At 34.3% G+C, this 12131-nt stretch overlaps 2 protein-coding genes across 2 annotated transcripts; both read left to right on the top strand.

Moving 5' to 3' along the window:
- Nucleotides 1-1198: 1198 nt before the first annotated feature.
- On the top strand, nt 1199-5101 carry LOC109436910 (olfactory receptor 52K2). Its single transcript, XM_019715789.2, is given in 4 exon segments — nt 1199-1232; nt 1235-1728; nt 1730-2086; nt 4979-5101. Coding segments are annotated over 4 exon segments (1008 nt in total).
- Nucleotides 5102-7947: 2846 nt separating this feature from the next.
- LOC109436909 (olfactory receptor 52E2) lies at nt 7948-8895 on the top strand. The gene has a single exon (XM_019715788.2). The coding sequence runs from the start codon at nt 7948-7950 to the stop codon at nt 8893-8895; it is 948 nt and encodes a 315-aa protein (XP_019571347.2).
- The last annotated feature ends 3236 nt before the right edge of the window (nt 8896-12131 follow it).

Below are 12131 nucleotides of genomic sequence, written 5' to 3'. Positions count from 1 at the left end.
TGAGTACAACCCAGGCAAAAAGACCAGCAAGATGAAGGGGTCAGAGGACTACGTGAGGCAGCAGCATTTCAACGCAAAAGAAAACCAGAAGAATTAAAGATATTTAACAATCTATGTATAGGGAGTAAGCAACAAATGGACTCCAGTCATAGACTTGAAGCCAAATCAGGAAAGTCTCCTGCTGTGCCAGCTTGCTCTACTTTAGTAGATAAATTATAGGGGCATCTGCAAGATCTCTGATATAGGCTATGGTAGGTAAAGGGAAGGCAGCCCTTAGGGAATTCAAAATGGAGGCTGTTTATCAACAAGAAGAGAATTACTTAAACATGGCAATTTTTTAGAGACTTACTGGTGCAGCAGCTGAACAACATATTTTGGAAATTTAAAAGTATTTTAAAGACAAAAACTAATAAATAACAACTTAATAATAAATGAAATTAGTTATATTCTGAGATAGTGCATATTTGGCCACCACTGTGGAGATGTGTCTGAGAGATATGGCTGCATGATTGCTTTTCACTTTATAAAGTGTTAGTAACATAGAGATCAAGTAAAACTAAAATAAAACTCTGTTTAAATGGTTCAAATATTCATATTTGTCTTTGCATATCAATCTGATTATTCACATAAATTGGCATATATTAAGTTCAATAAGTGTTTTTAATCTAAAATAGCAACTTGCTTTTATAATGAGTTTAAATGTAAACAGACAAATTTCCAATGAAGAGAAAAAATGAGCCTTATAGACGAAAACATGTTTTAGAGACATAATCAGAGCAATAACTTTCTAATAATCACTTGAAAATGAGCCTCTTTGTTTTTATTTATTTATTTGTTTAATGAAAATATAAGCAAAATGAACACACACTATAATTCCAGCACTTACTATGTGGTATTTATATAGCAGAGGATAAATGAGATAGGGGACAAAACGTCCCAACTTTAGGTCCTGTTCTTTCTTTTCCTTAGGATAGAGTTCTCTCTATTTTACCCTTTGAATTTTGAGATTAAAATCAACATTACTGACTAATTCCACATCCTTTCCCCCCATGCATGAATTTGGCACCAAGTTTCCTACCACCGATTGTCATAAAATATGTGTCACATATTTTAGGTGTAAACAGAGTATATTTTGTGCTCAGTCTATTGAAAATAATTTTGACAACCTTAAGCTAGAGCAGGTTTGATGACTCTGAAAATGTTAGTTGAAAATATAACCAATTTCCACCCAACACTTTCCTTCTTCTTGGAAGCCCAGGGATGGAAGCTGCTCATGTCTGGATCTCCATCCCCTTTTTCCTGGTCCATCTGCTATCTATGATGGGGAATTGTGCCCTTGTGTTCACCATCAAGACAGACCCTAGTCTTCATGAACCTATGTATCTCTTTCTCTGCATGCTTTCTGTGAATGACCTGATGCTGTGTACCACTGCTCTTCCCAAGATCCTCAGCCTCTTCTGGTTCAATGACAGAGAAATCAACTTTAAAGCTTGCCCTACCCAGATATTCTTTATACACTCTTTGTCCACCATGGAGTTGGGATTGCTGTTGGCCATGACCTTTGACTGGTGTGTAGCCATCTACAACCCTTTAAGTCACTCTACCATCCTGACACATGGAGTGATCACGGCTTTGAGTTTGGCCATTGGGCTACGTGGACTTATCCTGCTGATTCTTCATCCTTTCTTACTGATGAGGCTTCCCTACTGCAAAACCAATGTCACACAATGCCCACAACTATTGCAAATTTATGGCCCTAATCAAATTGGTCTGTGCCAATACCAGGATCCATAGATTCTATGGCTTAATTCTTGCCTTCCTTACTGATGGGCTGGAATTCATATTGATAATCTGCTCTTACATTCTCATTCTTCATGCTGTGTTTCATCTCCCATCAAAGGAGGCCAGATTCAAGACCTTGAGCACATGTGGCTCTCATGTTTGGGTCATCTTAGTGTTTTACACACCTGACTTTTTCTCCTTTATCACCCACAGATTTGGTCATAACATAGTTCCACATATCCACATCTTTATAGCCAACATTTATCTTCTTATCCTTCCTATGATGAACTCTATCATCTATGGAGTAGGTCCTGGCAATTGTACACTATTTTGTAGAGAGACATGTCTATTTTCAGTACATAGCCATTTTTTAATTCATGTCTACCCAGCATCTAGAATCAAGTTCAAGATATAAAAAAATTTATTTTTTTAATGGAAAGTGTTTGTTTATTTCATCATTTATATTGGCACTGGTATATACATGTTGACTGGGAGTAACTGATAAACAAGTGTCAGTACAAATTTATAGAGAGGCAGAATTTTTTTGCTTCTTCCTTTCAACAGTTAATGATCTAGGAACTGAAAGTAGAAGGATAATCAAGGGCAAAGTTTGTTCGTTTATTTTGTTCTTTAGGTTCCACGTGTAAGTGAGATCATATGGTATTTGTCTTTCTCCATCTGACTTATTTCACTTAGTGTAATACCCTCTAGGTACATCCATATTGTTGCAAATGGTAAAATTTCATTCTTTTCATGACTGAATAATATTCTATCATATACCTGTACCACATCTTCTTTATCCAATTTATTGATGGGCATTTCGGTTGCTTCCATATCTTGTCTATTGTAAATAGAGCTGCAATGAACATAGGGGTATATATATCTTTTTGAATTAGTGTTTTGAATTTCTTTAAATGAATATATATATATAGTAAAGAAATTGGGACTATGAGAATAATATATACTCATTTGAACAAACTAAACAGAAACAGACACATAGATACATAGAACAAACTGATGGTCACCAGGTGGGAGGGGTTTTGGGGGGATGGGTGAAAAAGTGAAGGTATTAAGAAGTACATATTGATAGTTCCAAAACAGTTAGCAGTATGTAAAATATAAGGAATATAGTCAATAATATTGTAATAAATATGTATGTATATGCTAGATAGGTACTAGACTTATTAGGAGATCACTTCATAAATGATATGAATATCTAACCACTATGTTGTAAACCTGAAACTAATATGAAATAATATTGAACGTCAACTATAATTGAAAAATAAAAAAATTAAAAACTTAAAAAAGAATAATATGTACCTTAGAAAATCTTACTTTGGAAAAATAATTTAAAATATTTAAAGGAATAGAAATAAAAAATAATAGTGGTAAGATAAACCTCATACAAATGTCCCATCCAACAAGAATATTCTTCATCAAAGTAGCTATTTAAGAACTAGGGTTAATTTTTATGGAAATGCAACATCTGTTATTTTTTTCTAGTTTAATTGAGAAATAATTGACAGACATCACTGTATAATTTTAAAATGTACAGCATGATGGTTTGATTTACATATATTGTAAAATGATTACCATAATAGGTTTAGTTAACATCTATCATCTCATACAGATAAAATGAAAAAGGAAAAAAAATTCTCTTTATGATCTATTCTTGTAACAACTTTTCCATATATATTGTAGCAGTGTTGACTGTCGTCATCATGTTGTACACTACATTCCTTTCACTTATTTATCTTATCACTAGAAGTTCATACTGTTTAAATACCTTTCTCCAATTCCCCCTCCCCCTACCCTTGTGTAGCATCTGTTATTAACTTGACTTTAGGCCATATGGATCTTTTCCATTTATTCACAATGGCAGTTAAAAGAAAATAATAGGGCCAATAAAATATAGGTGTTTTTTTTAATTTCAGGAAGTGAAATATATATTTTGAATATCATTTATTATACACTTACTCAAATTTTACTTCATGACTATGAAAAATTATTGAAGATAACTCCAATAACAATATCTAATCCTTTTTTATTTTTCACAAATTTAGCATGGTATAGATATATTAAAAATTATTCAACTCATTCTCTGTTGTTAGGCATTCAATTTATTTATTTTTCTTTCATTATTGATATATTCCCCAAACTGATTTATGTAAACTTCATTTTTTAGAGAAGTTTTAATCTCATAACAAAGTTGGGAGGAAGTTACAGAGTTCCCATATACTCTGACCTCACGTATACACAGTCTCCCCTACTATTAATACCCCACACGAAGGTGGAAACTTTGTTACAATCAACTACAATATTTTGGCACACCATTATCACTCAAAGCCCATAGTTTACATTAGGGTAAAGTCTTGGTATTGTACATTCTGTGGGTTTTGACAAATGTACCATGGTATGTATCCATCACAATAGCATAATACAGGACAGTTTCACTGCAGTAAGAATTTTCTGTGCTACACTTATTCATCCTTTCCTTCCCACAGCCCCTGAAACCACTGATATTTTTACTGTCTCCATAGTTTTGCCCTTTCCAGAATTTCATAGAGTTGGAATCATACAGTATATAGCCTTTCTTTTCAGATTGGTGTGTTTTATTTAATAATATGCATTTACGATTCCTCTATGTCTTGCCATGGCTTGATAGCTCACTTATTTTTAGGGCTGAATAACATTATATGTGTATTATCTGCATATGCCAAAGCTTATTTATCCATTCATCTACTGAAGGACTTCTTGGTTGCTTCCAAGATTTGACAATGATGAGTAAAGCTACTCTAAACATCCGTGGGCAGATTTCGATTGCCACATGAACAGTGCCCTGTGAACAGCTCTTAACTGAGTAACAAAGAGCTGTTTGGTTTATGGATGGCAGTTCCAAGATTCATGGACCACATCCCATTTGGAAAGCTGCTGCATTAAGACCAGTGCATGTAAAGCCTGTCATTAAAGAAGGTAAAAATAATTCAGCTCAGTAGGCTGGACTGCATGCTGTTTTCCTAGCAGTGACGGAATATTTGAGCAATGGTAAAAGTCCCTCTGTTTGAGTTTTTACCGACTCATGTGCCATAGCCAATGACCTAGCTGGATGATCACGTAGGTGGGCAATGGAAAACTGGACTATTAAAGGGATGCCTGTGTAGGCCACTGCCCTATGGATTTACTCTGGGAATTTAAGGGATGCTTTAAAGTAGAAGATATCGATGATTATCAGCAGAACCTCTATGAGGTTCAGAAGGTGATTGCAACCACAAGTTCAACATTTTGGTGCACTCCATGGCCATCTGGGTCCATGAAATAGTTGGATATGGGGGGTTGTAGCAATGCAGAGATGGGCTGAATATAGACATATTTTCTTGCACCCTGCACAGCACAAAATGCCAACAACTGCTCTATTTGAAAACAAGAGAGACAGAAACTGCAGCCTGTCGGTGTCCTGATATTGCTTGTTGGTGTGGGAAAACCTCCTCTCCACATGTCAGAATTGCTATTAGAATCTTTATCTTCAAATAATTTCTTCACACACTTCTCATTATTTAGGTATCTATCAAAATTTACCTCTTCAAAAGGGCTGTCTTTGACTGATCAACTTAAGGCTGCCACACCAATCATTCATTAAAATGTTATTCTATTTAATTTCTCTGTACATATTATTTAAAGTGTTAATAATATGAATCCCCTCATTAGTGGATAAGATTCTTGAGAGGAGGGATGGTATTTTTTCCCCAGTGCTGTTTTCCAAAGCATTTAACTCAGGTACCTAGCAGGCATTTGATAAACTGAACATCAAATTGTTACAATCACGCACATACACAAATACATTTAAGTGTATGTCTGTATTTTGTTTGTAATATATAATGTCACCATGTTTCTTATAAGTGCAATAATTTTATGAGTATGTATTTGTTTGTGCATACGTATCTGTACATATAAATATGAATGTGCATATATGTGGGTATAAAGACTACATATAGCTCTACGTATACATATATACATACATACATACATATGAATCTTTGAGAGAGAGAGAGAGAGAGAGAGAGAGAGAGAGATGTTAAGTCCGAAACATATCACAGGGATCCAGTTTTCTACTTTATTTCTGTATTGTCTTCTCAGCTGAGTCCACTATATGACTACATCCTTCATTTTAACTGTGCTAGTTTTAAATGAACTAATTTTAGCTGAAGTAGTGTAGTCAGAGGCACTTGAATAAATAAACTGTTTCTCTAAAAAGCTCTGTTACTCTCACTGAAAGCAAATATCTCTACCAACAAATGTCATGTGATAGAGAAAATGTGTACTCCCTCAGGCATCACTTACACTTACCGAAAGGTGAAAAGCATCTGTGGCAGAGTTTGAGCCCCTGGGACTGCCGCCAAATCAACTATAAAACCTGTAGTGAGCCTTCTATGTAGGGAATGAATCAAATCTCTGAGTTCCTGGCTTTGATTCAACATAACACAATTAATCTGAAGGTATTGACGGCTCATCTATGTTTACTCAAGTTGAAGAAGTGAGAGGCAACAAAGAGGGGACTGTAGCACACTGGAGCGAGAAAGAACTTCCTAGAACTGAGGAAGAACTATTCAAAATTACTGTGGATTCTTGAGATGCAGCTGTGCTGAAAATAGACTGAGAGCATGTAGCAGAGTAAGACAATGTAGTTCTTCTGAAGATAAGTTAGAGACCTCTCTGGACTACCTCATGTTGACAGGTAAATCAGTGTAGTCCTGCCTCATGGAACAAGCCACTTGTGTGGTTAGATCAGGATGCTCTTGAGGGTTTCCTTGACCATCCTTTAAAATTTTCAGTCTACCAGTCAACTGATATCAACTTTGGAGAAAGAAGTGTATGCAGGTGTATTCTCTGGGCTTAAGAATAATTCATTAAGAAATAGCATAGTGACCACTAGTTTTACAGTGAACATCTTGACATCAATTGAAATGTTGGAATAGAAAAAGTTTAGGATTCTTTTATGGATTTGCTATAAATCATGTTAATCCATAAAACCACATTTATAAAACAAAAATAAGACAGTTGTGTGATACATTGTTTTAAAAAATGTAAAACAATATGTATAAGATGCTTCCATTTTTAAATAAATTTTATTTTTTAGAGCAGTTTTAGGTTCACAGCAAAAAAAAAGAATATCTGTCATTATTGCTTCTGAGTATCCTATAAGAATCACATTAAGAGCTGTGAAAAACATTAACATTTCCTTTATTTTGATTGCATGTTATAGAAGAACAAAGATGAAGTTTTGGAGTGAAACCAGTGTATTATTTCTTTCTGGCACATACTGATCATGTTACTTTGAAGGAATATTTAGCTTCTGTGAAGTATAAGTTTCTTCTTTTATAAATTAAGAAGATAATGGTGACCTTATATTTTATACAAATCAGCAATGGGGCACTTAGTAATGATTCTTTGTATTTTTGTGGTACACATTATAATACAAAAAGGAGCAACTGTTATTATTTTCAAATCTTGATGATTGTTTGATTAATTTAGAGCTCATCAGTCTTTTTTTCCTAAATTGTATTCTAAATTCTTAGGTATGGTAAGATGCTCATGCATCCTAGTTAGCATCTCAATATAATTTTTATAAAAAGATTTAATGGTTATTTTTGGCAATATAAATACATTCTGCAATCCTCTGAGACACTAATCCAGAATATATACATGTATATATCCCCAAAGGATTAACCATTAAATCTTTCATATATTCATACGTAGTCATAATATAGGTTTTTTTCCCCATTGCTTTGCTAGGATGTGAGGAACTTGTGTTATTTATCAGGATTTTCACTTAGTCTGGCTATCACAGACAGAAAGAGAACACCTGGTATCAAGCTGAATACTCTGGAGGTTCTGCTCCTAAGGCAGAGTAATAAGCAGTTAGAGAAGATAGTCTCTATTACAAGTAGTTCTTAATGAGATTAATAGCTGGCAATGAGGAATAAAACACTTGTAATTTCAGAGAATTTCATCAACAGGCACTTAGAATTGGAATAAATTTGCTTGTTTGTATTTTTATATTGAATAATTCTATACTGAATACTTACCAGAGTATTTGTGCATTTGATTACTCCAGGGACAGAGGAGGGAAAGAGAGCAAGTGTATGTCTTCATGTTGACATAATCACCATGCTTGACTTTAACTCCACTGTATTCACCAATCCCAGTACATTTTTCCTTATGGGCATACCTGGTCTGGAAGAAATGCATGTTTGGATATCTATCCCTTTCTTCTCAATGTATGCTGTCGCCCTCATGGGGAACATAGTCATCCTTTTCATCATCAAGACTGAGACTGTTCTTCACGAACCCATGTTCTATTTTCTTTCCATGTTGGCCATCACAGACCTCATCTTGTCAACCTCTACTCTTCCCAAGATGTTGGGTATATTCTGGTTCAATTATCATGAAATCAACTTCCATGCCTGCCTCACTCAGATGTTTTTCATCCATGCTTTCTCTGGAGTGGAATCAGGACTTTTAGTGGCCATGGCACTTGACCGGTATGTGGCAATCTGCAATCCTCTGAGACACTCATCCATTCTTACAAATTCTGTGGTGGCTCAGGTTGGCATAGTGGCACTTCTACGTGGGTTAGTGCTAATGACACCACATCCCTTCCTGGTAAGGCAGTGGCCATACTGCCGGACCAATGTCATCCCCCATACATACTGTGAGCATATGGCTGTCGTGAAATTGGCTTGTGCCGACATTTCCATCAATAGTCTTTATAGTTTGGCAGTCATTATCTTAATAGTTGGGACTGATGTGGCGTGCATCTCTCTGTCCTATGTACAGATACTCCGTACTGTATTCAATCTTCCTTCTAAAGAGGCTAGGTTGAAGACTCTCAGCACTTGTGGGTCCCATGTTTGTGTCATCCTCACCTTCTACATCCCTGCTCTTTTTTCCTTCCTTACTCACCGTTTTAGTAAGCATATACCACGCCACACCCACATCCTGCTGGCCAACATGTACTTGTTGGTACCACCTATGCTGAACCCTATCATCTATGGAGTAAGGACAAAACAGATCCGAGAATGTGTTCTACAGTTATTCATGACTAAAACCATCTGAGAATCCTGAGCCTTACTTTTCTACTTATTCCCCTGCTCCTATAATTCTTTGATGTAAATTTCATGGATTCTAGGATCAGCAAGACCAGGACTTAGAATCTCAATTCTTTCACCTACTACCTCTGTAAGTTAAAGTTACATACAATTTAACCTACCTGAAGGTCTGTAAAACAGAAATAATAATACCTATGTTATAAATTAATGACTACAAAATGTTCAACACTGTTTCTAGCATGTTTAAGCACTTAATAAAAGGTAAGATTATTTCAATAGCATTCCTTCGCTATGTATGTATTTGCTCAGTGTCTTTTTGAACAATACTTATTAGTTTATAAGATTGACTAAATAAGAACATTCTCTGACTATGGCTTTAAAAAAAATTTTAACCGGCGGAACTTAAAAGTAGGAAATCCAGATGACAATTAGAGTTGGTTAATTTGTAGCTTCATTGTAACCATAAGAGAAAGCTTATGAGGAGTGGGCAGAAGAGAAAACCTTGTGGTAAGCCATATATGTGGCTTTTACCTTGTACCCAACTGATGAGGTGTACATTTTAAGAATACCCTTGAGAATGACTATGGATTATAAAGTGAGTTATTCATACTACTCGTGCAAACATTGGGTACTTCAAACTTGTGGAAAATTCCAAATAATCAGAACTGTTATTCCTGAAATAAATAAAATAAAATGAAGGCATTGATTTTTTGCTTTTATGTATTTATTAAATAAATATTTAGAAAACATCTGTTATGTGCCAGGCACTTACCTGATCATAAAATATTTGATAGTAAACAAAAGAAGAAAAATTACTTCCCTTAGTGGAATTTATAACCAATAAAGAAAAATAATACATAAAAGTAAGAAATGTACACTTAGCATTATTATATAGCTTTTCCGAGTAGTATTTAATGCTATAAATTTTAGTGTAATCCACTTTTTAGTGCATCCTACACCTTTTGATTATTAATTTTCTCTTTACTTGTTCTACTGGATATTGAAATAGGAATCTTGAATTCTCCAAATATAACTGGAGATTTGGCTATATTTTATTTTAATTTCATCAGCTTTCCTTCATGTAATTTGAAGTTCTGCAGTTAAGTGTATGTGCATTTATGGTTATGTCTTCTTGGAGAATTGATTCTTTTGTCATTATATAATATCCATCTTTATTTTTGAAAATACTCCTTATTCTGAATTCTACTTTGTCTTATGTTAATATAGCCACTTCAGCTCTTTTTAAATACTGTTTGCATGACATATATTTTCCTTTTTTAAACTTAACCTATGTATTTATATTTAAAATGGGTTGTTGTACACAACATATAGTTGGATCTTGCTCTTTTATTCACTCTCACTATATCTTAATTTGGTGTATGTAGACCACTTCTGTTTGATGTAGTTAGTAATATAGAAGGAAGGGAGGCAGAAAATAGGAATTTCATACATAATCTCTAGATCCACCTCTTCCTTCCCACCTCCTTCCCTCTCTGTTTCTCCTTCCCTCCCTTCTTTCCTTCCTTCCTTCTTTCCTTTCTTCTTCCCTTCCCTCTTTCCTCCCTCCCTCCCTTCCTTCCTTCCTTCCTTCCTTCCTTCCTTCCTTCCTTCCTTCCTTCCTTCCTTCCTTCCTTCCTTTTGTTCCCTGTATAACCAGCTATATTCCCTGCTAAATGCTTGCCCAATAATCAGTGAAAGGAAAGACCATAAGGGAAAATTTTTTGAGAGTCTACATGATACAAACTACTTCTTCAAATTTTGACTCCCTGTTTCAACTTGCCTGATTTGCTAACTTTATAGATTACTGAAATAACTGTTTTTGTGTTTTGTCCAAATTTTAGTTTTAATCTGTGGGAGAGATTAGTTGTAGTGGAATCATTGCATTTTGGCCACACTGGACTGTCTTACTAATAAAAAGTTTTAAGCATAAATACATTGTAACAATTAGAGACACATGTTATGGGGGAAAAGGGGAAATGATGAGATGCTCTGTATGTGGTAGAGGATATATTTATATTTAGGATTGACAAGAAAAATATCACTTGGCAGATGACATGTGAGAAAAAGTTTGAAGACAATGAAGGGTTTAAAAAGACAATCTCTTATAAAATAGTATTTTAAGCTAAGGAAATAGGAAGGCAAAAGCCCTGCATTTTTCACTGTCAATGAAATCTGAAAGAAATAAGAAAGCCAATACAGCTTGAGAATAATATACAAAGGACAGAATTGTAGGACAAAAGGTTCAAGGGTATTTTAGGTACCCGACATGCAGAATATCCAGATAGCACTAATGCCTTTAGTTTATATTATGAGTAAGAATGGGAATTTTAAAATGTTTTTACAACTTTATTGATGTCTTACATACAACAAAATAAACAGATTTAAAGTATACAATTTAATATATTTTGCCATGTGTGCTCAACTTTGAAACAATTGTCATAAAAGAACAAACATATCTTTCATCCTCGTCAAATTTCCTATGTACCTGTGAAATATGTACCTATCATCCTTCCCTGTTTTTCCTGGCAATAACTGCTTATGACTATAGATTAGGATAATTTTTTGTAGATCTAATCACTACTATATGCCTCTTATCTTCTGGCATATGTTTAAGCATAATTATTTTAAGATTCATCTACATGTGTTGTATATCATCAGTTTATTCCTTTATAATGCTGAGTAGTATTATATTATGTGAATATGCCTGAATTTTTCTATCAAGTCATTGTTGATATATATTTTGGTTGGTTTCTGTTTTTGGATATTATGAATAAAGCAGCTCTGAATATCTGTGTACAAGACTTTGTGTGAACATAGGCCTATGTTTTTCATAGGTAAAATTACCTAAGAGTAATGAGAGATTTTAGCAAGGTTACAGGATACAAGGTTAACATACAAAAGTCAATCTTTTTCTCATACAACAATAAAAGTGGAATTTGAAATTAAACACACAATACAATTTACACTAGCAAATAAAAATAAATACTAGCTATACATCTTTAAAAAGATGTACAATATAAATATGAGTAAAACCGCAAAACTCAAACAAATATGCAAATGAAGAAATATCACATATCCATGGATAAGAAGACATTATCAAAATGGCAGTTCTTCCCAAATTGATCTACAGATTCAATACAATCCCAATAAAAAATCCCAGCAAATTATTTGTGAATATTGGAAAACTGATTTTATACTTCATATGGAGAGGAAAAATACCCAGAATAGCCAACACAATATTAA

This window comes from Rhinolophus sinicus, linkage group LG06 (assembly GCF_036562045.2).
Source record: "Rhinolophus sinicus isolate RSC01 linkage group LG06, ASM3656204v1, whole genome shotgun sequence".
Classification (NCBI taxonomy): Eukaryota; Metazoa; Chordata; class Mammalia; order Chiroptera; family Rhinolophidae; genus Rhinolophus; species Rhinolophus sinicus.
Note: the sequence above shows the minus strand (reverse complement) of the source record. Positions and strands in the feature narration are given on the sequence as shown.